The following is a 25,697-nucleotide window of genomic DNA, read 5'->3' as shown; positions in this document are numbered from 1 at the left end:
CTTTTCAGAGGAGATCTTTGCTAGCAAATCAACTTGATATAAAGCAGTTCCGTGTTCTTTTCTTGAACCAACACTTAGGTACCCACTTCCTGTATCATCACTTGTCAACAGTTCAATCTCATTCCACATGTTTCTGAGATTGTCTTCCTGAGCCAGGAACCACTGCTTTCCCTGTGACAACATGTAAAGTTAGAGAACAAATTATATTGCTGCAAAAATACAGTTCCTTGGAAAATGAAAAGGTTTAATAAACACACACACACACACACACACATATATATAACACACACATCAATGAATCAAGACTTTTGTGTTATTTCTGTAGTCACGAGATACTTCAGACCAATAAGATAAATGGAACTAGAGCTATGATCATCATCAGAGAACAATATATCCGTCTAGGAACACAGACAAATCTGATCTCACCAATGTATCCTACAGCTTCCAGTATTTTGTGCGCCTAGCTTGAAATTATAACAAGTTTTCATTTGAAATAAACCTTTTAGTAGTATAGCAATAAATAGCAGAAGCTCTAAAGTCAGACTATCTGGGATATCTTAGGATGGTTAAGGTTCCAAATGAACTTTTAAAAAAGTCCATTAATGTTTCCTGTATTATACAGTAAATGAAAATAATAAGGGTAAAGGGGAAAAATTGGATTGTTTCTGACTGAACCAAAGAGTATACCTGTAACCCTAGGAGAGTCACTTGAACATCTCATCAGTAAAGACTTATGTAACTCATTTAAGTGTGCTGTGAGTGGGAATAGAATACTAAGATGAAAAACAATCCCTGGATCAATCACTGGTGGGGAATAGCAACCAAATAATTACAACTGTTTTGATAAGCGCTAGCAGAAATGTGTTTTAAATTTTATGGAACATACAGCATAGGGAAGGTGCTTTTTCATTTACAATCAGTTGTCCTTGAGGAAGCAATGTAATCCTTCTGTTCCTTAATTCTCTGTAATAGGAACATAGTTGTACCTGCAAAAGTTATGAGTTTTAACTATTCATGCAACAACGCTTGGTTCATGGCAAGCACTCAATATTAAGTGTTAGGTAATTTATTATTTTCATTGGTGGAAGCAGGTAACATTTAGGCTATGGTCATAGGAGGTTTTTAAATACAGGAAAAGAGTTCTTACCAAGAGTGTGAGCAAGGGTACAAAATAAAGCATGTTAGAACAGACAATAGTTCTAGTGGCTGGTGTTTGGGTGGGAGCTGCAAGGAGATTAAGACAGGAGGGACAGGTTGGGGTGAATACTTTTATGGGTCTCTGTGTCCCACATCTGAAAAAAAAATAGAGAAATACTATCAGCCTTCCAGGGCAGTCACAGCCACTCATTCAACAAATGTTTTGGATGCCTACTTTGTGTCAGGGACTGTTCTAGAGCTGGAATACAGCCCGGAAGACAGAAAAGGCCTTCAATCATTATGAAGTCTATATTCGTCTACGAAGGAAAAATTAAATAGTTAAAATGTATTGAGTATGCAAGATAGTTTTGAATGCTTTACTCATTTAATCTGCACAACAACCCATTTTACAGCAAAGACAAGAGCCAGGGATTAAATAAATGGCCAAGGTGGCCTAAAGCCAGTAAATGATGTAGTTAGACAACACAGAAATTCACGCCTATTAACTGTTACACTGCCTCCCTACAAAAATAAATAAATACGTGCACAATTACAAACAGTGCCAAAGGTTTTGAACTAAACGATGCTCAGGTGGGGGGGGGGGAGGTCGCCTAAGAAGAACCTGTTAGGTAAAGGAAAGAGAGGACATCAGAGCTGAGATCCCAAGAGCAAGAAGCCAACTCTGCAAAGCTCGGAGAGAACAGAGATGCAGGCCGAGTGCAAAGGCTCAGAGGCTGGAATGAGTCTGGGGCGGCTGCCAGGCCATAGTAAAAATGGAACAGTGCAGAAGCTAAACGAATTCCCGACTTCAAGATTGGATTTTTATGCTCGGTAATACAGGGGCACTAAGGAGACGAGTGACATGATTTGATTAACGATTTGAGATCAGTCGCGCTGCTGGGTGGAGAACCTATTAGCGAATTAAACGAAATGAAAGTGTCAGTTAAGCCCCCATGCACAAACGCTCCCAGCTGGACAACGGACCAGCAAGAACCGACTTCAAACTCTCTCCCGCCAGCGTCCTAATGGGAAAACACCCGAATTGAGCTGAGGCCGCTGTTACTTCGACCTGAACCCACCCCCAGGTCTCTACAGCAACGCGTTTCCCACTCCTCACCTGCAACTGAAGAAACTAAAGAAGAACACTCAAATTTATCGCCCCTCTTCCTGCCACCTACAGCTGTCCCTAATCTCTTCAGGGTCTAGCCCACGGGTTTAAATTGGCGGGAGAATACCAAGCCCAACCCCCTTTACGGCGGCCGGAGGAGGCCAAAATTGCTTTACAATCCAAATAGGAGGTCGCCCCACCCTAAATTCCACCCATTCCGATTTCCAGGCTACGCAATCTAGGGTGTATTCTGGGGCCCGCCCTCCTCCCTGGCTTTACACGCCCCCTTCAAAAGAACAACCAATCACCTCCTCGAATCGCGTTGCTATAGAGACTCTTATCACCACCTTTTTTTTTCCCAGCAAGCCGTGCGACGCACCGGGCCTCATCCCCTTTGTGCCATCCGGGTCTCTCGCGCGAGCGATTTAGTCTGTGGCGAAGCGTCGGGGCGGCCGGTACTGTTGAGAGCGGCAAGTGGAAGCGCCGCCCTAGCGGCTAGAACTCTGGACTATGGCGGTAGGTGCCGACTCTGAGTTTAAAACCAGGGATATTTTTCTGCTACTTTCCAAAGAGTGGGGGAACGGCTCTCAGAGCTGTTGTCCGCGCGTGTGTGTGTGGACAAAATGGCGCCGCGGCCTTCTTCTGCGCCCGCCATCATGGCTGCCTGCTTTAGGGAGGGGGAAATGAGGCGGTGTCGGTGGGGGTGGGGAGCCGCAGGGAGTGTCTTTTTTTTTTTTCCAGAACTTTCCTCATCTCTTTCCTAGTTCTGTATTCCGTTGGACCCACAGACCGGCTTCCAGTTTAGCTTACTCATTATTAGTCGTTTACATTGAGTTTCATTAGGGCTTGGGAATTTATGTTCGCTTTGGGGTAGGGTTGGGGAAGGGAAAAAAGGGACGGGGGTCTTTGAAAAGTATTGGGTCAGAAAGGCGTTGCCTGTAAGGCGTAGAATGGGAGAAGAGAATCGTCTTGTAACGTTTTTTTTGTTTTGTTTTTGTTTTTTGCTTACGCTCAGTAAAATTCTGGTTGCATAATTTTAATTAGTGTTTTATCGGTGAAAACCTTAGTTTAATCCTTAGTACAGAGCTGAGGAAGGTGTTGCTTGCTCAAAGGGAGTAAAGAAATCGACTTAATTACGAGAAGGTTTTGGAACTACGAATTCCGATTGTCGTTCCCTTTCCGAAGCGGCTCGTGATGTAATCATTTTGAAGTCTTTGAGAAGCATTAAAATAAAGCCGCCTCATTGGCGTTGTTTCTTAAATTTAAGAACCCTTCTTTGACCCATTTAATTTTAAATAAGAACTATAGTTCTTTAAAAAACCTGCTCTGGGTATAAGATGCCCAATTCTGGTGGATCACATTATTGTGATTACTTAATTTTCCTTGACCGTGTTAAAAGAGAAATGCAAGCATCTTGTATTCCTTTCCACTGACTAGAAAGTTCTGTTTACTTATCTTCAAAAATAATTAAGACTATAAATATACCGAAAAATTTGTAGTTTGCCCTTGCTAAAAATTGGGGTATCTGGAATTAGGATGGTTTCTGCACTCCCCTCCCCCGATACCTAATTGAATTAAGAACTGATTTTTTATAAGATTTCAAACAGTTGGAAGGCTATTTGGTGTTTGTGCAACTAATCGATGTAATGTTTTCCTTTGTTTAAATAGTGTTTTGGGCCTTCTAATGTGCTTTAAAGAATAGCGTTGTTTTACTTGGGCTCAAATATTTTAAAAAATGAAGTCAGTTCAGACATTTGGTCCTTCAGTGCCTCCTTCAATAAAAAGACACAGTCCCCTGGAGAAGTGACCTAGTACTAAATCCAGTGTACCTTCTTTGCACTGGAAAATGATTTGTGTACTATGTCTTGAGCATCATTAGCATTTTAAACAAGATGTAAATGTTAACAGTGGTGGCCTGAAAAAGCAGGTGCTGGAGTAGAAGACAGTTTTGCAGTTAGCATTTAAGACTTAGTAGTATGTACATCCCTGATAAATTGAAATAAAGCTCACAAATTTTCAGAGAAATTTTATTCAATTGATTTTTTGGATACTTTTCATTATACCACAATAAAATAGCCTCATGGAAATAAAAGTTTTGTATGGGAGAAGTGGCCACCTATCATTTGTAGTCTGTTTAGTGATAGGATGCTTTTTTTTTTCTGCAGTATATTTTACAGGTGAAAATGGCTGTTTGGTGTAAGTTATTATCTTGTATTGCAGGATGCCTGCCTTTAAGCAAAGGGCATTTGACTTCCCTAATGCCAGGCTTCTGCGATTTTAAGCATGTAAATAAACCATTGAAAACTTGTACTGCTTGGTCTAGATGCTTTTTCCATGGAAGGTTTTTTTTCAGTTCTCATCATGATCTCTGGAAAAGTGAATGAGATGTGCCAGTGGTTCAGGAATGCTGGTTTTGGCAGAGAAGTCGCATGCACTGCGAGAAGTGATAGCAGAGCTTCAGTTTTGTAATTTTGTTTTACCAAATGTAAGCTCTACCAGCACTTCACAACATCACAGACATGTGAAGTACATAATAGTGATAATGATGAGAACGAGAATTAAAAGAAAATGACCGGTGTTGTGAAAATCTTAAATTATCCTTAATTGTGTGTGTGATACAGCATCATTTATTTGATAGTAGACAGCAAAGAGCTAGAGTACCATCCTGGGAGAGGCAGGTAATGTTGCTGGATCTCCTTTGTAAGATCAGAAAGTTGAACTTATTTCTGTGATGAAAGCTTTCATCACAAAAATTTTATGATTCCAGAAATCACCCATACATAGAAAACTGGAGAAGGAATGTGTGGTCACAGGAGAGTCTCTCCAGTAATTAGTTGCTTCCTTTGTGCTTGGTTGTTTTATTTTGTTTTTTTACCATTGTTAGAGGTTTAACACATTTATGTATTTCATCCTAGCTAAGTGTGTAAATCTCTTTTATAATCAATTTATTCTTTGAGTCTAGCATTGAGTTTTGCACATTTGTGACTCTCAGTAAATAGTTTCTGAAGTAATGTAATCTCTCACACTTCATTTGTTAAATTACTCCCTAAATAGTTCCCTTGGCATTTGTTTTCTGGACTGATTTTCTTAAGGGAAGGAGTTTGTTGTCATATTATTCCTCCTGAAAATCCCTATTTATCCAATCCAGATTTTTTGGTAAACAGCATGGTAATAAATATTTTAGGCATTGTGGATCACATATAGTCTCTGGCCCATTCCTTGTTTAATAATCCTTTAAAAAATGTGAAAACCTTTCTTAAGTCAAGGGCCAAGTAGTCTACCTTCCACATACTACTGAAATTGTTTCCCCCACCTTTTATCAAAATCTGACTTGGGAACATTCAGGTTTTAGCTTCTCAAAGCTTTTTTTTATGACTCATTTAAATCAGTGTCTTTCTTTGTGTGATACTCCTGTTTGTAATTTGGGCCACACCGTTCAACAGAGCCACAGAAATACTTCTTTTTTTTAATTGAGAACTAGTAACAGGAATTCATTTCTTCAATTGTTGATTGATTGCTGTGCTGACTACTCAGTTATGAGCAAGTAAATGGGAAAACAGGGAACTGATATTTAGATGAAGGAACCTCCTTTTAAGTAAATCAGGACTCTTGGGAAAGAGTGTGTATACTTGATTATTTTTTACAAAATTTGCATTGTCAAGATTTATAAAATGCTTTAAAGCAGAAACGACTTAATGTTTCCATAGCCCAGAGCATATGTGAGGAGAGGCAGACCATATTTTGCAGCAGCACTGTGCCAAGGGGCTGTTTTCATTAAAGAGGGTTAATGAAATTAAGATTGGGTTCTCAGATAGGTAAGTTAATTTTGCTTACTCTTTTATAATCTAGAAGCATTCTCTGCTGTTCTTAGATTTTACAGACTTAAGTCTCTTTAAATTTTACTAGTTCATTTTAAATGCCTTTTTAATGTATTCTAATTTAAAATAAAAGTATTGGTAAAGTCAGGTAAATGACTTCGCAAATCTAAAATGGACAGCATTTTCTCTGCTTGAATGTTTATTGGAAATACTTGGAACCCCTACTCTTCCACTTCCCCCATTGTTTTGAAAGTTATGAAAATAATGATTTTTAAAAGTTAAAGACATCAGCCTAATTACATATGTCTCTTTGTTACTGAGTCATTTCAATTTATTTGGACCGATCAGGTACAGATAATTAGCTACTTAGAAATTGGCCATTCTCATTTATTGATTTTTTTTAATTTTGTAAAACTCCAGGATGATTCTCTTCCCTCCCTTCTCTTTTAAGAAATTAGAAACATTTTAAATGTAATTAAGAACCTAATAATCATTTCTCTTTAAACTTTTAGGCTAGTGATACAGAGCGAGATGGACTAGCCCCAGAAAAGACATCCCCAGATAGAGATAAGAAAAAAGAGCAGTCAGATATATCTATTTCTCCTAGAGCCTCAAAACATCATTATTCAAGATCACGATCAAGGTCAAGAGAAAGAAAACGAAAGTCAGGTATGAATTGTTGGAAACTGTAATTACCACTATCCGTGTAGATGTGTGTATAAGACATAGATTTAGTTTTTGATATAATTAATACATGTTCTTCCCAGTTGAGAAATGAATAATGGAAGTACATTGGTAATTTTCTGGAGATTTTTTCAGTTATGAGAAAAATGTCCTCATGCAGAAATTTTATGACTTGGCCAAAGGCCAAAATACATGTTTAAGTTTGTGTCACAGTCATTATTTGTTAACCCTGAGATGTTTAAATTTCAGTCTTTCAACGTTGGTAAAGTATTTTGAAAGCTGTGTCTGGGCAGTGGTGTTCTGAGCTTATTTAATGTGCTTTTTGATGTAAGTTACAAGACTATTTTTAACCTTGTTTTTCATTTAACTTAATGTTAAAATATTTCTGAAGAGAGGTTTTGGCGTTTTGAGATTTCTTACTCACTTACTTGAAAAAAAATTAGACTGATGTGGTATAGAAAGGATGTTTTGCTGTATATTTTTTAAATTAGTATTGCGATTTAATGAAGAGGTTAACTGAGAAGTAGAATACTAATGAGTTAAGAGTTTTCTTTTTTTTAAGATCTGGGCTCCAGTTATTTATGCTTAATGCCCACAGATAAATTATCTATAAAGTAGTTAAAATGTAATTTTATGTATATATTTGAAACTGTACAGTATAAAATCACTTTTGAATAGAAATTTCTAAACTATAGCAGCCTGTTGACTACTTATGCGAAATACAGCTCAAACTGTTTATTCCTATGCATTCTTGTTTTGTTCTTATTTACCTCTAATAAGCCCCTTTATAAATTTTTTATGCAATGCAAAACAAAATGGGCTAGACACAGTGTTTTGTGAATTAAGAATCTGTGACAAAACTGAAAGACAGTATATATGTTTTTGATTTGTCGTGGAGGATTTTTTGGGGTTTTTTGTTTGTTTTGCTTACACTCAGTTACATTCTGGTTTTCAGATTGCTTGATTTGTTTCAAATATATACAGTGGTATTAAGTAGAATAATCCCACCCTGCCAAAAAAATAGTCTTTAGAAGATATAAGTAGAATTTTAATTTAGTAAAATGGATTGGAAATTGTCTTTTGAGTATTGGAATTTGTGTTTAAGATGTTTCTGTATCTTGTTTATGGTGAATTTTTGTATGTATTTACAGATAATGAAGGAAGAAAACACAGGAGCCGGAGCAGAAGCAAAGAGGTAATTAACACTTTGTAGTGAATAGGCACTTTAAAATTCTTGTAAAGTATCTGGTAGAAATGTTTGTGTGAATATATGATATTATCAAGGTAAGTACCAAAACTTGAAATTTAAAAGGTTAATTGGGTTATAAAATAAGCATGATATGGATTCATCATTTTTCAAGAAGATAGTTGTTTATATGAAAAGTTCATTCAGAAACTATTAATTTTATTATGTTGTGAAAATATTCACAATAAAAATTTCATATGAAGATTATAATTGGTTTTTTTAGGCCTGTCACACAGAGCTTCCATTAATTTGAGGTCCCGATTCTCCTTATACCTGACAACTGCTCAGGATTTTCATATAGCAATCATCTTTAAGTAGGAATATCCTAGATACCTGGGCTTTTTCTTTATGGAAGATAACGAGAGTCCTCTTCTCATTAGAAAACCAGCTCAGTTTCCCTAAGAATAGTATTGAATTTGGAAATAAAAGTGTCTGTGAGGGACAGCTGGAAAGGTGGCGGTGACAGCAAAACTTGAGGAAAAAGAAAGCAGCTGTATGAAAGAAAAGCAGGAGTTAACTTGCTCGCCCACCTGAGAAGACAAGGAATGAGCCAACAAGGAAGAACAGAAGTAGGAGCCAAAAAGGGAGGAGAAGAGTCTTGTGGGGGCTGGGCAAGGGACTCCTAAAAAAATGTGGGCAGGGACTTCACCTCTTCCCCTAATGGAAGCTCTGTTAAATTTTTAATTTAGGAGAGTTTTTGTGAAAATGACTATTTTGTTTAGCTCACATGATAACATTTCTATAATAAATCATACTCAGCGTGCTAATGCGCGAAGAGACTGAACTGAAGACGCTGCAGACTCAGATAGCAAAATAATAAGCCTACTTCATGATAAGGTAACTATTAGTCATTCAAACTCCTATTTCCCTTAAGTATATCTTAAATCAGTTAAGGGTTTTAATGTCTTTTTTTTTTTAATTAATAGTAATGTTATGTTTGGAAAACTGGTTTGAAATAAACTCTAAAACCTTTGGAAGTTGAACCACTTAAATAAAGCTTTTCCAGTTTGCCACTATATGGCAAAATCAAGGAAATACTTTCATAAGCTCATATTACAGAGAACTGGCAATGAGACTAAAATTTAGCTCTGTCTCCAGGTCTCTTTATTTTTCTGCAAAATATTAAATAACATACTATGATTCTTTTCAGATATATCATGCATGTTCCAAAATGTTTGGCCAAGTTTTTGTTTTTAAGCAAAGTTAATCTTGAGTGGAAAGAAAAATGGAATGGCCTTTTGGGAAACATGAATTGAGTGTCCTGTTGTGGTAGAAAAGCAGAGGCCTGGGCATAAGAACAACATGGGGTCTGGGTTCAGCTGCTACCATGTAGCTTTGTGACTTTAGATCTTCGTTTAGTTGTACTTAAAGTAAGGGAAGTTTAGAGGATCTGAGTTTCCTTCCAGCCTTAAAATTGTGATTCTGAGATGTCCAGGTTTTTAAGCCCTAGCTAAAAGATGGATTTGACAACTTAATGTGAGGAGGTCTAATGTTTATCACTTCCTAATTTGGTATGTGAGAGTAGGATGGAGACTTGATCATGCAATTAATTTTAGCTCAGTCTCTGCATATGTTGAGAAAGCAGAAACCTTGTTTTTTATCTTTCAGAGTATGGGGGAAGTATTATTGTATAATGGTATAGGGATTAATTATGTTATGCCTAGTTTGATTTCATAAAAATTAAAACAGATACGGTTGCCATTTTCTACCCTAGGTACATGAAATGTAATAGAACGTCTGCCCGTTGGGATATTGCAAGATGAAAAGTGATTGCTTCACAGTTTAGACATTGGGAGAAAAATCAAGAGCCGTCTTTTAGAGAGGATGTGGCAGTATAGCTATAAAAAGGACACTTCAACTCTGCGTAAAGTAATTTAAAATTGCAGAAAATACTAATAATTAGTAAGATTAATCTTATTTAGCAACCTAATTGAAATGCGTTTTCTGGTGCATTTCTTTGTGTCCTGATCATCTTCACTATTGTTAAGTTTTTAAACCTAAAATAATATGTACTCTGGTTATAGAAGTTGATGTGTATGTGTATACGTGATCTGTTTCTCTAAAAGGTCTGTTGGAAATTTTTGAAAGTTTTGATACATGTGTACTTCCTTATTCCTTTAGATAAAAGAAACATCAGGGATTCCTCTTTTTTCTGATAATAATGGTTTTTTCAATATTATTTCAACATTGAAAATCATTGTTTTAATTGTTAATATGGGGAGGAAACTGCATTTGGGGGATTTATAAAGACAATAAGATTAGTAATATTCATCTGCAACATTTGGGTGATGTGAAACTAGATCATTTTTTTTATTTGCCACACACTCCTAAGGTTACTAATGTTGCATCACAACATTTTTTGTCTACTGATACCCATACTAACTCTCTTTGTTGCACTATTTTCCTGAAAGAACCAACTTCTTCTTAAAACAGGCAAGAAGACATGAATCCAAAGATAAATCATCTAAGAAACACAAGTCTGAGGAACATAATGACAAAGATCATTCTTCTGATAAAGGAAGAGAGCGACTAAATTCATCTGAAAATGGAGAGGACAGACATAAACGCAAAGAAAGAAAGTCATCAAGAGGCAGAAGTCACTCAAGATCTAGGTCTCGTGAAAGGTAAGAAGTTTTATTTATGAGTTAATGTCATTGTAAAGAGCTATATTATGTAAAGCTTTTCATGAACCCAGCAATACCCAAACAATCTTAATTAGAAAATAGATATTTTTTGCTAGCATTCCTTTGCCAACAACTGCTAATAGCTGAAGTCTTTGGGGCACTGTTATCTGATAAAGGCAAAAAAGATGTTCAAGACTAGGGGATAAAGGATGATTATGATTAACATTCAATTAGTGAGTATATTTTTTTAATTTCATGATTTACCTGTCACTTGGCAGTGAAAAAAAAAAATATAGCTGACTTAGTTTAAACCAATATGACAATCCTTTTACATTGTCAGTGTAGGATTTGTTTGCTGCTAAACTCTAATTTAGATTTTCCTTTGTGGTATTGAAAACTGGGTCATGGCAGAAAACTTACGAGACTTTTGTTAAAAGAAGCCAGTGTTTAATGTATGTTTGGAATTTTCTGTGGGAATACATATATGTGGTGTATCAGATTGGATCAAAATTTTTTGTTAGTGGAATAACTTGTCATCTTTAAGTTGCATAAATACTTCAATAGGGCAGTAATAGACTTTAAATTATTGAACAGTCTTAAGGTGGGTTAGGATGGATTGGATTTTTAACATGTAGCTTTATTGTGTTCCCTCTGAGACATTATCAACAAGAATAAAGGCTCATTTGTTGTTACAACTTCTGAGGCATTAGAAGCCTCAATTAGCCTTTCTATACACAATACAGAGTAGTTTATTGCCTGGCTTGACAGCACATGCTGCAGAAAATTCATAATGTCTGTAATTTGAAAAGACGCAGCTCTAAATAACTACACATTTGTGTGTTTTAATTTCAGGCGTCATCGTAGTAGAAGCAGAGAGCGGAAGAAGTCGCGATCCAGGAGTAGGGAGCGGAAGAAGTCAAGATCCAGAAGCAGAGAGAGGAAGAAGTCACGATCCAGAAGCAGGGAAAGAAAACGTCGGATCCGATCTCGTTCCCGCTCAAGATCAAGACACAGGCATAGGAGTAGAAGCAGAAGTAGAACAAGGAGTAGAAGTCGGTAAGTATTCATCATCTTGAATAAAATCAGATGGCTCCCTCACAGGGTCTGTTTATCTTCCCTCAATCTGAGAATATCAAAATTGTTGATATTGAATTTTATTTGAGTTATAAAATATTTTAACAACATTCTGATTAATAAAGAACAAATTTAAATACTTGCATTCTTACAGATACTCATTTAATCAGATCTGTGAAGTGCAGGTAGAAATAGTCGCTATTAAAATTACTTCAGTTGTTTTGGACGTTGAATTATGTTGTGTATAATCAGTAGCTTACATTTATTGCGTGCCTAACACGTGCTGTGTGTTATGTCACAGCTCTTTCCATGTACTAGCTCATCTAATTCTCAAAACAACTCTTTTGTGAGTCAAGACCATAGGGCTTAGAGAGCTTAAGTAACTTGCCCAAGAAGCCTCAAATCAGTTATTAAATGGTACTGTCAGGACCAAGTCCCAAGTATGTCTGAATGCAAAGTCACTATGTGCTTAACCCACCATACTGTATATGCTGTTTCAGGTATTCAGAAAGATGAGTTTAATTCAATATCTTGATTGAGAGGAGGCTTTAATTTGTTGAGACAGGAAGTACAATAAAGAGCACAAGAGAAAAATTTTTAATAATCAGAATATATTTAGTCTGTACTTACATCAGACAATTATTAATAGTACATATGCACAGATACTGATATTAAATAATGGAAAAGCTTTTTTTTGTTAATTTGTTGCTCAAGTTTATAAAGACAAATACAGATACAAATAGACATGTTTATTACAGTTAATTGACTTATCTCTTGTTTATTGGGTTTTTTGTTTGGGGTTTTGGGTGCAAATGGGTTGTTTTTTAGATTTTCATTTATTTGAGTGAGAGAGTGCGTGTGCACAGGAGGTGGGGGAGAAGGAGAGCAGACTCCTTGCTGAGCAGCAAGGGGCTCTATCCCAGGACCCTGGGATCATGACCCAAAGGCAGATGCTTAACTGAGCCACCCAGGTTCCCCCAAAATGGTGGTTTTATTAAAGCACAGGGACAGCTAGGGCCCCCTGGGTGGCTCAGTTGTTAAGCGTCTGCTTTCTGCTCAGGTCATGATCCCAGGGTCCTGGGATCGAGCCCCGCATCAGGCTCCCTGCTCAGCGGGAAACCTGCTTCTCCCTCTCCCACTCCCCCCATTTGTGTACTTTCTCTCGCTGTCTCACAAAATCTTTTTAAAAGGGGGGAGGCACCTGGGTGGCTCAGTCGTTAAGCGTCTGCCTTCGGCTCGGGTCATGATCCCAGGGTCCTGGCATCGAGCCCCACATCGGGCTTCCTGCTCAGCAGGGAGCCTGCTTCTCCCTCTCCCTCTGCTGCTCCCCTTGCTTGTGCTCCCTTGCTCTCTGTCAGATAAATAAATAAAATCTTTAAAAAAAGAAAAACACAGGGACAGGACCCGTGGGCAGAAACAGCTGCTATTGATCGGTTTTTAATCAATAGTTTAGTTTTTAGTAGTTTACTAATTTGAGCTTTACCGGTTAGGATTTTAGCGAATGTAGGTAAATGATAATTTCACCATTATCATTAATATTTTATTCTCCATCTGGGTATACGGGCCATTATTTCTGGTATTTCTAGGTTTTTTTAAATTTTTATGGCATTTCTAGTCTTGACCACTGCTAGTCTGTTTTATTCTGCTCAGTGCCTATTGTTTATCTTTTCTTTTCCTAATTCTTTTGTTTTACTGATTTTGTGCTTGGGTTTTTTGTTTTTGGTTTTTTTTTTTTGATGTTTACAAACTCATTGTAGATTAAAATACTAGGAACATTTAAACTATGGATCTCACTACTAGGGGTTTATCCTACATACTTACATGAATATAAAATGATTGATGTTCAAGGCTAGTCTTTGCAACATTGGGTGTAGTAGCAAAAGATTGGAAAACATCTTAGTCTATCTGTAACAGGGAACGTTAAATGAACTTACAGAAAAATAGCATATTCAAGGAACTTCCATACCTTGTGGAAACTGTAGGACAGGTGGAGAGGAAAGGGTCTAAAATATATTGTCTGCTGTTTGCACTTTTGTTGAACCTCTGTAAATACAATTGATTTTGATAAAATGAACTAATTATTACTGCTTTGCCATATTGCAACATGTGAAATATGATTTATTACAGAGATAGAAAGAAGAGAATTGAAAAACCTAGAAGATTTAGCAGAAGTTTAAGCCGAACTCCCAGTCCACCTCCCTTCAGAGGCAGAAACACAGCAATGGATGCACAAGAAGCTTTAGCTAGGAGGTGGGTATATTTTCTATTTGATGCATTTTTCCTTTTCAATTTGAAGTGGATACTCAATTCTGTGGACAAAGTGAGTGCTTTCAGGGTTTAAGTCAACTAGTTAAATGTAGCCATGATACATACTGTGCCAATTTTGATCTAGGACTAAGTAGTTTGTTAATTCTCATTTTAAACATTTACCCATTTGTGCAACTGGAAAGATTACGATGTCTGCAACAGTTTCTGTTTTCCTTCATGATTGATTCATTTTTCTCAAATTTAGGCTCCTAAATATGTTTGGTTTGCAATAGAAACTTTTTTGGAAATCTTAAATCTGATTCAGGAACTCTTAAATTTGGCCTCTGAAATTGCATTGTCCTTTTGTTTTCCTTTTGCAAGAAGACAAAGTCTGAAACAATTCTGTCAACAGGTTTCTTATTTTGAAGGTGGCAAATAATAAACATTACAAGGTGATTTATTTGATCTTATAAATTTTACTGCTGTGATAACAGGGAGATCATTTTATGTTTTAATTCTGTAAGCATTTCAAAGATGTTCTCTGGTAATTGTGGGACTACACACAGGGCTGTCTGGCTGAAATGTGCAAAACCGTTGAAAGAACTGCCTCAGAGAGAGGCAAGAAGTAAAGTAAAATCCAAGTGCTTGTTTTCAGGTTTTCCCATATTCTGAAAACTATACTCTTGATTTTGGGGTTTTTTCCTTATGAAATTGAGTTTGTATTTTTTTTTTCATTACAAAAATACAGTTATCACAATGTAACCTGATGGGCTGCTGCCCTGTGAACCCAGCCTGGCAGAAACTCCAGCTGAACAGCAGCAGCAGCAAAGGTGTGAGCTCGCCCCTTCTTCATTCCATTCACCTTAGTGAATGGTGTTAATTCCAACCTGCAATGGCCATTTTAAATACGCATCAATAGTAGTGAATCATACTTTCTTTCTGAAACGAAAATCAACAGAATTAAATAATTTATTATATCAAGTAATTTATTAAGAATGGTCTGTCAAGTCTGACCAGTATTTTTTTTAAGCCCTAAAGTCTATTCTTTTATAAGTTCATTGCGCTTTAATTTTTGGCTTTTATTGAAGTTGAAGCTATTACTAGCATCTAAAACTTTAACTTAAAAAAATAATCTACTTAGTGGTTTTCAGATGACAAGTTTACATGAAATAACTCTTTTAAGAAATACCAGATTACGGGCGCCTGGGTGGCTCAGTTGGTTAAGCAACTGCCTTCGGCTCAGGTCATGATCCCGGAGTCCCAGGATCGAGTCCCGCATCGGGCTCCCTGCTCGGCAGGGAGTCTGCTTCTCCCTCTGACCCTCCTCCCTCTCATGCTCTCTGTCTCTCATTCTCTCTCTCTCAAATAAATAAATAAAATCTTAAAAAAAAAAAAAAAAAAGAAATACCAGATTGCTCCTTGGCTACTTTGAAATTTGAAGGCAGATCTTTTGTTAATAAGATACTACGGTATATAGACCTTTTTGTTGTTCCTTTTTTGTTTTTAAGTAAGGACAGTTTTTGAACTGCTTTGAAAATAGTTTTAATATCTGTGTACCAACATTTTATTTTATTTTATTTTTTATTTTTTGTGTGTGTACCAACATTTTAATGTTAACCCCTAATCAGAAACTTATTCCCAAGGACAAAATCAAGTCTGTACTATGTCTTTCTTGCATGTGTGCTCAATAAAAGGGAATAAAATCATATTGTTTTATTCATTTTATGTAAATTCAGCAGTTGTTAAAGCCGATGCCATTTTCCTGCCCATAGTACCCCAAAACAAAAAACCTTTTCCTTAATCTTTGCCCCTTTATACCACGTTAAAGGAGGAAGGGGTTGGCTTTTAACTTATGATTGGGAAATCAAGGACTCTTGAAGAAAAGAGGTTTCTCTTTCAGGAACTCATGAAGATGATACTAACAGTTTGCTGTATAAGAAGTAGATAATGACTTGACAGTACATTTAGTATATGTATTAGTAAATTTAGTGTGAACTACAGTCTCTATTTTGTCTGAGGATGAATTTGTGTTTCATGTTTCTAGTTCCATTGCTAATGATAAATTTCTTAAGCTGCTAAAGGTTAATTCCCTAATAATTTCCCCCATTTTATTAGATTACAGAGAATAGCAAATAGGGTTTATTTGCCCCTTTTTTTACATTTGGCTTTTTAATTTTTATTTAAGGCTATGATAAAGTCTTTTTACGAAAGTTGTAATTGTTATGTTTTGATTGGCTTTATCCTATATGTGCTTCCCCCAAGAAGCATGTTGTAGGTAATTCTGTAAACATTGTCTACTACTTTTAACGTACCCTAAGACTTACTCAGTTCTCAGTATGTCATTTGCAAGATGTAATTTTATCCTTACTGCTATAACCAGCACTGATAAAGTTTGAATAATTTTTATTTTTTAAAACTATTCTCTGTGGGAACTGTATGTAAAAGCTATTCCAGTTTTTTGGCTATTCCATGAATTTAAAAATGTTTAAAACCAGTATTGAAATACTCTTTAACTGTGACTATCTTAAGAGTGAATGCTTTTTTCCCCACATACAGATACCAATTTGTGTTAATTTAAAATTCTATGTTAAGTGTTTTGTTTCTATACATGTGGAGAAATACAAAGATAAATATGGGTTTTATATTGAGCATTATTTTAAATTTATTGAAATTGTCTTTCACAGGTTGGAAAGAGCAAAGAAATTACAAGAACAGCGAGAAAAGGAAATGGTCGAAAAACAAAAACAGCAAGAAATAGCTGCAGGTAATTTATTTTCTTTACTATGGAAGTATGGCATTTCTTTGTAGAAAATCTGAAAAGCTCAGAAAAATACAGGAAGAAAATAATCCATGATCCTTGCCACCCGTCAGTGCACTGTAAACCTGTTGTTGTTATTGAAATGTGAACCTTCATACCTCGTAATTTTTTTTTTTTTTTTTAAGATTTTATTTATTTGACAGAGACACAGCGAAAGAGGGAGCACAAGCAGGGGGAATGTGAGAGGGAGAAGCAGGCTTCCCGCTAAGCAGGGAGCCCGATGCGGGGCTCGATCCCAGAACTCAGGGATCATGACCTGAGCTGAAGGCAGATGCTTACACAACTGAGCCACCCAGGCGCCCCATACCTCATAAATTCTTCATGCATATGTATTTCTTGGTTGATGGCCTGATTTTGGCAGTCACTGTTCTTCATATAACACTTTAGCCATCACTGCACATGTCTTTTGGTCATGATTTTATTAAGTTTATTAAGATGATGACTGAACTGGGATAAGAAATCAGGTTATTAGACATAACACAAACGTTACCTGTGGATGACTGAAGGTGGTCAGAGAGTTACTGAGTTACATGAAATGTAGTTTGGAAGGTGTTTTTTTTTTTTTGACATTCCTAGTAAATCGGTACTTCTTGAAATAATCTAAAATTGTACAAATTGTGTATGGCTGGCAGACTCAGTTGGTAGAGCATGCATCTCTCAATCTCAGGGTTGTGATTAGATTGGGTGTAGATTACTTAAAATTTTTTAAAAATTTTAAGAAATTGTACAAATTGCCTTTATTCATTTATTTATTTTAGATGGGGGGGCGGGGAGGGTGAGGCAGAGGGAGAGGAGGGGAGAGAATCTTAAGTAGGTTCCACTCCCAGCTTGGAGCCCAGTGCAGGGCTTGATCTCACAACTCTGAGATCATGACCTGAGCCGAAATCAAGAGTTGGAAGCTCAACCGCCTCAGCCACCCAGGCACCCCCACCATTTTACTTTTAATACATGATTACAACAAAACTTTCATAACTGGATTCCCATAGTATTAGTAATTAAAAGAACTTTCTAAGCTTATATTCTGGGATGACAGAAAAATAACTAATCAGAACAGTCTTTCTGTTTACAAAAAATTGACTCCGTTCCTGACTGAATCACTTAAAATGGAAATACCAGGCAGGGCATTTAACTTCTGTAGGATTTGGGCTTTGGATTTGTTAAATGTGCATCATACTTGTTTAATATCTTAAATGTTTGTTAAGAATTTCAAATGAATGGGGCACCTGGGTGGCTCAGTCGGTTAAGCGTCTGCCTTCGGCTCAGGTCATGATCCCAGGGTCCTGGGATCAAGTCCCGCATCGGGCTCCCTGTTCTGTGGGGAGCCTGCTTCTCCCTCTCCTCCCCACTTGTGCTAGCTCACTATCTCTGTCTCTCTCAAATAAATAAAATAAAAAAAAAAAATTTTTTTTTTAAAGAATTTCAAATGAATGTCTAAAGAACCATTTTGTAAGCTTAACCATACAAATAGTATTTATTTTTACAAGTTTAGCTACATACAAGTACCATAATTCATTTTCTTTGAAATCACAAATCTTTTTACTATTTGTAGAATTCTTACTATTTTTAGATATGTAAAGTATTAGTACATATAAGGGATCATATCCGGAAATGTCTATTATAAATATTTTCAATAAATTTTTCCTAAAATGTTAGTTGCTTTATAAACTAATCTCCTTATTTTGGTAAAAGTATTCTGCCTTTTTGTTAGGTTAGTTCTTATATATAAAGGCACTACTGTACTGTAAATCAGGAGGTTGGTTTTGGTTAGTCTTAAATTAAATCTATGCTTCTCTTCTGTCTTAGCAGCTGCAGCCACCGGAGGTTCTGTGCTCAATGTTGCTGCCTTGTTGGCATCAGGAACGCAAGTAACTCCTCAGATAGCTATGGCAGCTCAAATGGCTGCCCTGCAGGCTAAAGCTTTGGCAGAGACCGGAATAGCTGTACCTAGCTATTATAACCCAGCAGCTGTGAATCCAATGAAATTTGCTGAGCAAGAGAAAAAAAGGAAAATGCTTTGGCAAGGCAAGAAAGAAGGGGTAAGTTCTTTAATTCTCCTCTTCTGTCATTTATTCCTAATTAGCAGTTGCTTAGGAAAACAAACTTGGATTGAAAAAGATTGGTTTGTGTTTATTTTTTTCTATAAACTTGATTGTTTTAATTTACCACAATTTAGTGTTGGAAAAAGATTGATCTAAGAAAACCAGTAGCGATTCAAAGAAAAACAGTAGTCCCATACATTTATAATGGGGGAAGATGCTCCTTGGCTTAGGCTTTTTCATAAACTGAAAATAATTATAAACTGCATGGCACAATGCTATAAATGTTATTTCTTTTAGACCTTATGACGTAGCTAAATTTTATGAATTGTAAAAGTTCAGTGTTTCTTTACAGGACAAATCCCAGTCTGCTGAAATATGGGAAAAATTAAATTTTGGAAACAAGGACCAAAATGTCAAATTCAGGAAATTAATGGGTATTAAGGTGAGTTACACACTTTGAATTAAAATTCATATTAACATTTTCAGGTTAACATTGGTCCTCACCCTAAAAGTTAGTTTCAGTCATATATGAACTCTGGGTACTTTCTGGTGGTTTTTTGTTTTGTGCTTCAGATTAATTTCACAGAATTATGTTGTCATCATTAGCTGACTGTACAGATTATTAAATTTAAATTAATGTGGTTGTTGATTATAACCTATTTATACCTTAAATGAACCTTTTTCTAGATCATAAGCTTTTCTTAGTAAATAAAAATGAAATTGTAAATGGGAATTAATGAATTTGCTTTCTAAAAAGTGCTCATTTAAAGCTAACTGTAGGGATGCCTGGGTGGCGGCTCAATTGGTTAAGTGTCTGCCCAGCTCAGGTCATGATCCCAAGGTCCTGGGATCGAGTCCCACATCAGGCTCAGCAAGGAACCTGCTTCTCTCTCTGCCTGCCGCTCCCTGTGCTTAGCGCATGTGCGCGCTCGCTCTCTCTGACAAATCTTTAAAAAAAAAAAAAACAAAAACTGACTGTACTGGGAGTTGGACCTTAATATTTAATGTTTCCAGAAAGCTTTTTTAAAGATGGTTTTTTGGTGGCTTTGTTTTTTGTTTTTCTTGGTGTGTGTGTTGTTTTGTTTTGTTTGAATAAAGTGGAAATGTACAGATTTCATATTAAATTTCATATAACACCCCGGAAGAAAGTTCACAAACGCTCAGGTATTGATTACTTAAGGGAGTTGGTTTTTCGTTGAAGGGATATTTGGCTTAAACTAAGCTTCACTAAACTGGCTTTTTTGGAACATTGCCAGACAACCTTTGCATTTGCTGCTACCTTTCCCTGCTCTAATTCTTTTCTTAGCTCCCAGCATCATTCCTTCCTTTGGTCTCTCTCAAATGTCAACTTTTTAGTTCTTTCTCATTTGCCTTTTTAAAAATAGCAAGCACGGGTAGCCTCGGTGGCTCAGTCACTTAAGTGTCTGCCTTCAGCTCAGGTCATGATCCCGGGGTCCTGGGATCCAGCCCTGCGTAGGGCTCCCTTCTCAGTGGAGAGCCTGCTTCTCCCTTTCCTCCCCACTCATGCTGTGTCTCAGTCTCTCTCTCTCTCAAGTAAATAGTCTTTTAAAAAATAATAGTAGGACAAAAATAGCAAGCACACCATCCCCATTTTCTGCTTTTCTCCTAGACTTTACTTACATATTGAATGGTATGTTCTACATTTTCTTCCTCATACCCACTAAAATGAAGTTGATTTTTGTTATATCCTGGTTTATCCCAATAGCTAGAAAGAACATTGCCTTGCACTCCATGGGTGCTAAATGAATGAATGGAAGGTAAATACATATCCTAAAAATGTGATTTATCAGTACTGTCAGTTGAGAAGAAGAGCCTATTCTCATTTCCATTTATTTTAATAATATATTTTTTATCTGAAATTTAGAGTGAAGATGAAGCTGGATGTAGCTCAGTTGATGAAGAAAGTTACAAGACTTTGAAGCAACAGGAAGAAGTATTTAGAAATTTAGATGCTCAGTATGAAATGGCAAGATCACAGACCCACACACAAAGAGGAATGGGATTGGGTTTCACATCATCAATGCGAGGAATGGATGCAGTTTGAAAAAGATCAGACTTTAATGTTTGGGACTTTATGGACTTCTGGTTCTGATGTCAGGTCCTTGTTCACCAAACAGCTAGCATTCTAGCTTGCATGGGTGTTGCATTGACTTTAATTTATTGAAAAATACGATTTTTTGTAAATATCAGATCAGTGATACTGGTGTTAGTGTTGTAATCAGGTTAAACACACTTCCATTAAACTTGACAGGACTATAGAAGGACAATATTTTTTAGTTAATGAATTCTACTTTTCAAATATATAAAAGCTGCAGGTGGGATAAAATCTCATACATGGATATTTCGTGTCCGCTGTCTTGTGTACTTTTGTACTTAACCTTGTACAGTTATTTTCATCTCTTGAAACATGAAAGAAATGTTATGTAGATGTTCTTTAGAAGATCTGGCCATTTGGTACATAATCCAGCACAAATACGCTGGGTGGTGATGACAATAAAAATGGTTTTCTCAACACTGGTGTTAATTTAAGTTACCTGGAATTCTTATTTGAATTTGTTTCATAGTTTTTTGTAGCATTTCGCAATTGCTATTACAGAACACTAGGTAGAAATTCCTTTTTTTTTAAGAACAGTTAACTGCTCTAGGTAATACCTTGGTGAGCAGAACTGTAAAAGGGAGTTGGGAGGAGTAAACAAACTTACTATAATAATACTGTTTTCCTACTACTGTAAGGAACAGAATTGGTGTACAGTATTTGTTCATTATTCCATATGTTATTCAGGAAGTAGATTAATACATTAAAGGGATGTAAGCACTTTTATTTTAATAAAGTGCCTTATTACAAGTTCTTGGTATGCCCTTTGCTCATTAAATCCTTTGAAGTCTTCAGTAGCACAAAGTACTAAAATATTAGAAAATCACTTTGTCACTAAGTTAAATAGGGCATAAATTTGGTGGAGGGACTAAAGAACTTAAAATTCATTTGCTTTTATTACTACAAAATTCATGATTCACCTTTTCCTAGAAAAATCCTACAACTCCACATTGTATTAGCACAATACAAGGGAAGTGTACTTAATGGTAAAACTTAACACCTTTATTTTTTAAATTTATTTTGAGAGAGACAGTTGGGGGAGGGACAGAGGGAGAGAATCCTTCACAAGCAGACCCCTTGCTGAGTGCAGAGCCTGACACGGGGCTCTCTACCACAGCGCATGAGATCATGACCTCAGCAGAAACCAAGAGTCAGAAGATAAACCAACTGAGCAACCCAGGTGCCCGTTACACCTTTCTTTTTAAAATGAGTTCATTAAGTCTGGCCAACTTGCTTATTGGGCATGTTTTGTGATCAACGATGTGTGGTTGTACTATAAGATTTTTTTTTTTAAGTATTTTGGTAAATGTTTACGCTTTCCTAGAGCCAATAATTTTATGAAGAAATGTCTCTTCATCATGCTTCAGTGACAAAGTCAAGTTTCTGGGGGAATGACACTTTTTTTTTTCATTCTGGAGTCCCCACAATTCAAATTTTTCAGGTTAGCTGTATCTTATATCAATTTCATTAGAAATTTTCATGGGTAGGGTGCATGGGTGGCTCAGTCATTAAGCGTCTGCCTTTGGCTCAGGTCATGATGGGATTGAGTCCTGCATCAGGCTTCCCACTAAGTGGGAAGCCTGCTTCTCCCTCTCCCACTTCTGCTTGTGTTCCCTCTCTCGCTGTGCCTTTCTCTGTCAAATATTTTAAAGAAATTTTCATGGGCTGGGGCACCCGGGTGGCTCAGTTGGTTAAGTGTCTGCCTTCTGCTCAGGTCATGATCTCAGGGTCTTGGGATCTAGCCCTGCGTTAGGCTCCCTGCTCAGCAGGGAATCTGCTTCTCCCTCTTCTGCCCTTCCCCCCTGCTCACATGGGCGCGCACGCGCTGTCTCAAGTAAATAAAATCCAAAAAAAAAATTTTTTTATGAAGATTTTTTATTTATTTGACAGGGACAGAGAATGGGAACACAGCAGGGGGAGTGGGAGAGGGAGAAGCAGGCTTCCTGCGGAGCTCGATCTCTAAAAGGCAGTGTGGAAATGAAAGCACTACCATTAACTGCCTGCTGTGTTTTTCCATAGTATTTGAGGTGCTGGCCATACGTAATGAGTGATATTATCCATCCTGCACTCATCTAAAGCAGTAATTTAAAACACTGTAGTAGCCAAGTTTAAACAAATGAAACTAACTTTGCAATATCTAAAATAATTCAACAGGTAATCAGTTAATTTTGAGGCTCAGTTGGTTAAGCGTCTGCCTTCGGCTCGGGGTCATGATCCCGGTGTCCTGGGATCAAGCCTCACATCGGGCTCCCTGCTCAGCGGGAAGCCTGCCTCTCTCCCACTCCCCCTGCTTGTGTTCCCTCTCTCGCTGTGTCTGTCTCTGTCAAATAAAATCTTTAAAAATAAATAATAAAATCTTAAAAAAAAAAGATTTTACATATTTTTAAAACCCAGGGTGTATGTTTTTAACACATCCCAACTTTGACTTATCAATAGCCAGTCCCACATCGCCTGAGACAACCAGATTGGACAGTGCAGATCTAGAGGGAGGCATGTAGGTAAATTCAAGTTGCATAATTAAACATGAATAATTAATTTTTGGAGTCCGGGGGGGGGGGGGGTGGGTGTGTGGTGGAAACTATTTAACTGCTTAACATTTTGTACCACCCCCACCCCCCCACCCCCGCCCTTTTCCCTGGCTGTTACTGTGTTTTCAGTTTCAAAGCCTTGTACTCCATGATGGCTATCTTGGGGTTAATCCTTGTAAGCAACATAGTTGCTGTCCAGGATATATTTTATTTTTAAATAGACTACTCACAACCTTGATCAAGACCTGAGCTGATGGGGAGCCTGGGTGTCTCGGTTAAGTGGCTCCTTCAGCTCAGGTCATGATCTCAGGGTCTTGGGATTGAGGCCAGCCTTGGGCTCCTTGCTCAGCCAGGAGCCTGCTTCTCCCTCTGCCTGCCACTTTCCCTGCTTGTGCTCTCTCTCTCTCAAATAAAATCTTTAAAAAAAAAAAAAGACCTGAGCTGTGACCAAGAGACAGACACCATAAGGAGGGCACATGATGTAATGAGCATTGGGTATTATATAAGACTGATGAATCACTGAACTCTACCTCTGAAACTAATAATACACTATATGTTAATTAATTGAATTTAAATTGTATTTATTTTAAAATTTTTATTTATTTGACAGAGACACAGCGAAAGAGGGAACACAAGCAGGGGGAGTGGGAGAGGGAGAAGCAGGATTCCCGCTGAGCGGGAGCCCGATGCGGGGCTCGATCCCAGGACCCTGGTATCATGACCTGAGCCGAAGGCAGACGCTTAACGACCGAGCCACCCAGGCGCCCCCTTTCTTTTTTTTAAGATTTTATTTATTATTTGACAGAGAGCGAGAGGGGGAACACAAGCAGGGGGAGTGGGAGAGGGAGAAGCAGGCTTCTGGCAGAGCAGGGAGCCTGATGTGGGGCTTGATCCCAGGATCCTGGGATCATGACCTGAGCTAAAGGCAGACGCTTAACGACTGAGCCACCCAGGCACTCCTGAATTTAAATTTTAAAAAAAGGTTGGACAGTTAACCAACTGAGCCACCCAGATGCACCCAGAAGATAAGTTTTTTAAAGATTTTATTTGAGGGGCGCCTGGGTGGCTCAGTCATTAAGCGTCTGCCTTCGGCTCAGGTCATGGTCCCAGGATCCTGGGATCGAGCCCCTCGTCGGGCTCCCTGCTTCGCGGGAAGCCTGCTTCTCCCTCTCCCACTCCCCCTGCTTGTGTTCCCTCTCTCGCTGTCTCTCTCTCTCTCTCTCAAATAAATAAATAAAATCTTTAAAAATTTTCTTTTTATTTGAGAGAGCACATGAGAAAGCAGGAGGGCAGTGGGAGAGGGACAAGCAGACTCCCCGCTGAGCAGGGAGTCCAATGCACACACACAATTTCTATTGGACCCACTCCTAGTTCTTTCACTCTGGCCATCACCACCAATTTCTGTAGTGGTCCTCAGTCCCAGCCCTTTGAATGTCTCAAGATTCAATCATAGACTCTTCTCACTCTGTATCCTTCATTATGCCTTTACCTTTTACTGTAGTTATATTTAATGTCCTTAAAAATGTGGGCCAGCCAGATGTTAACCTTTAGTTCAGACTTTTTCTCAGAGCTTTACCCAAAGATTCAGCTGCCTAGTAAACATCTCAACTGGGGCTTAGATTTTACCTTCAATATATCAATGTGTAGGGGCACCTGGGTGTCTTAGTCAGTTGAATATCCCACTCTTGGTTTCATCTCAGGTCATAATCTCAGCCTCGTGAGATCAAGCCCCACATCAGTCTCCATGCTCAGCACTGAGTCTGCTTGAGATTCTCTCCCTCTTCCTCTGCCTCCCTCGCCCCCCGCTCCCGCTCGCTCTCTAAATAAAATCTTTTTTTTTTTTCAAAGCTTTTATTTATTTATTTGAGAGAATGAGAGAGAGCAGATGAGGGGGGGAGGGTCAGAGGGAGAAGCAGACTCCCTGCAGAGCAGGGAGCCCGATGAGGGACTCGATCCAGAGACTCCAGGATCACGACCTGAGCCGAAGGCAGTCGCCCAACCAACTGAGCCACCCAGGCGCCCTCTAAATAAAATCTTTAAGAAAAAAAAATATGTATCAATGTGTAACAAAAATGCTTCAAAAAATTTCTTTCACCAGTCCAGTTGCTTCTCTCTTGCCTCTGAGGATAAAATTGTCTCAAGGTACCACATAACTTCCCTCGTTGCTACCAAACCTGGTCCACATCCATTGATCATTTATTCAACCAGTTTATCTATCTATCTATCTATCTATCTATCTATCTATCTATCTATCTATC

At 37.7% G+C, this 25,697-nt stretch overlaps 2 protein-coding genes across 7 annotated transcripts in view; one reads left to right on the top strand and one right to left on the bottom strand.

Moving 5' to 3' along the window:
* KNTC1 (kinetochore associated 1) overlaps positions 1–129 on the bottom strand; it is a 70,717-nt gene extending 70,588 nt beyond the window's left edge. For both annotated transcript variants that reach the window (XM_021698706.1, XM_021698705.1), the window contains exon 1: positions 1–129. In XM_021698706.1, coding sequence (XP_021554381.1) covers positions 1–129 — 129 coding nt within the window.
* Positions 130–1,906: 1,777 nt separating this feature from the next.
* Positions 1,907–21,650, top strand: RSRC2 (arginine and serine rich coiled-coil 2). Of its 5 annotated transcripts, none has more exons than XM_021698702.2 (10): positions 1,907–2,761; positions 6,576–6,732; positions 7,899–7,942; positions 10,427–10,617; positions 11,470–11,673; positions 13,819–13,941; positions 16,623–16,702; positions 18,719–18,792; positions 19,148–19,237; positions 20,681–21,411. In XM_021698702.2, the coding sequence occupies exons 1-10, from the start codon at positions 2,756–2,758 to the stop codon at positions 20,858–20,860; spliced, it is 1,149 nt and encodes a 382-aa protein (XP_021554377.1). In that variant the 5' UTR covers positions 1,907–2,755; the 3' UTR covers positions 20,861–21,411. The 5 variants fall into 5 exon arrangements, with proteins under 5 accessions (XP_021554377.1, XP_021554375.1, XP_021554376.1 ...); XM_021698700.2 differs by having other exon boundaries at positions 2,631–2,761; positions 18,560–18,792; positions 20,681–21,650; XM_021698701.2 differs by having other exon boundaries at positions 2,631–2,761; positions 18,563–18,792.
* Positions 21,651–25,697: the final 4,047 nt, after the last annotated feature.

Source organism: Neomonachus schauinslandi, chromosome 14 (genome assembly GCF_002201575.2).
Source record: "Neomonachus schauinslandi chromosome 14, ASM220157v2, whole genome shotgun sequence".
Classification (NCBI taxonomy): Eukaryota; Metazoa; Chordata; class Mammalia; order Carnivora; family Phocidae; genus Neomonachus; species Neomonachus schauinslandi.
This window is presented reverse-complemented; position numbering and strand designations above follow the sequence as displayed.

Coding starts and splice junctions, on each gene's coding strand:
- RSRC2 (XM_021698700.2), top strand. Junction 11,674..13,818: donor AGAACAAGGAGTAGAAGTCG/GTAAGTATTCAT, acceptor GATTTATTACAG/AGATAGAAAGAAGAGAATTG. Junction 13,942..16,622: donor CAAGAAGCTTTAGCTAGGAG/GTGGGTATATTT, acceptor TGTCTTTCACAG/GTTGGAAAGAGCAAAGAAAT.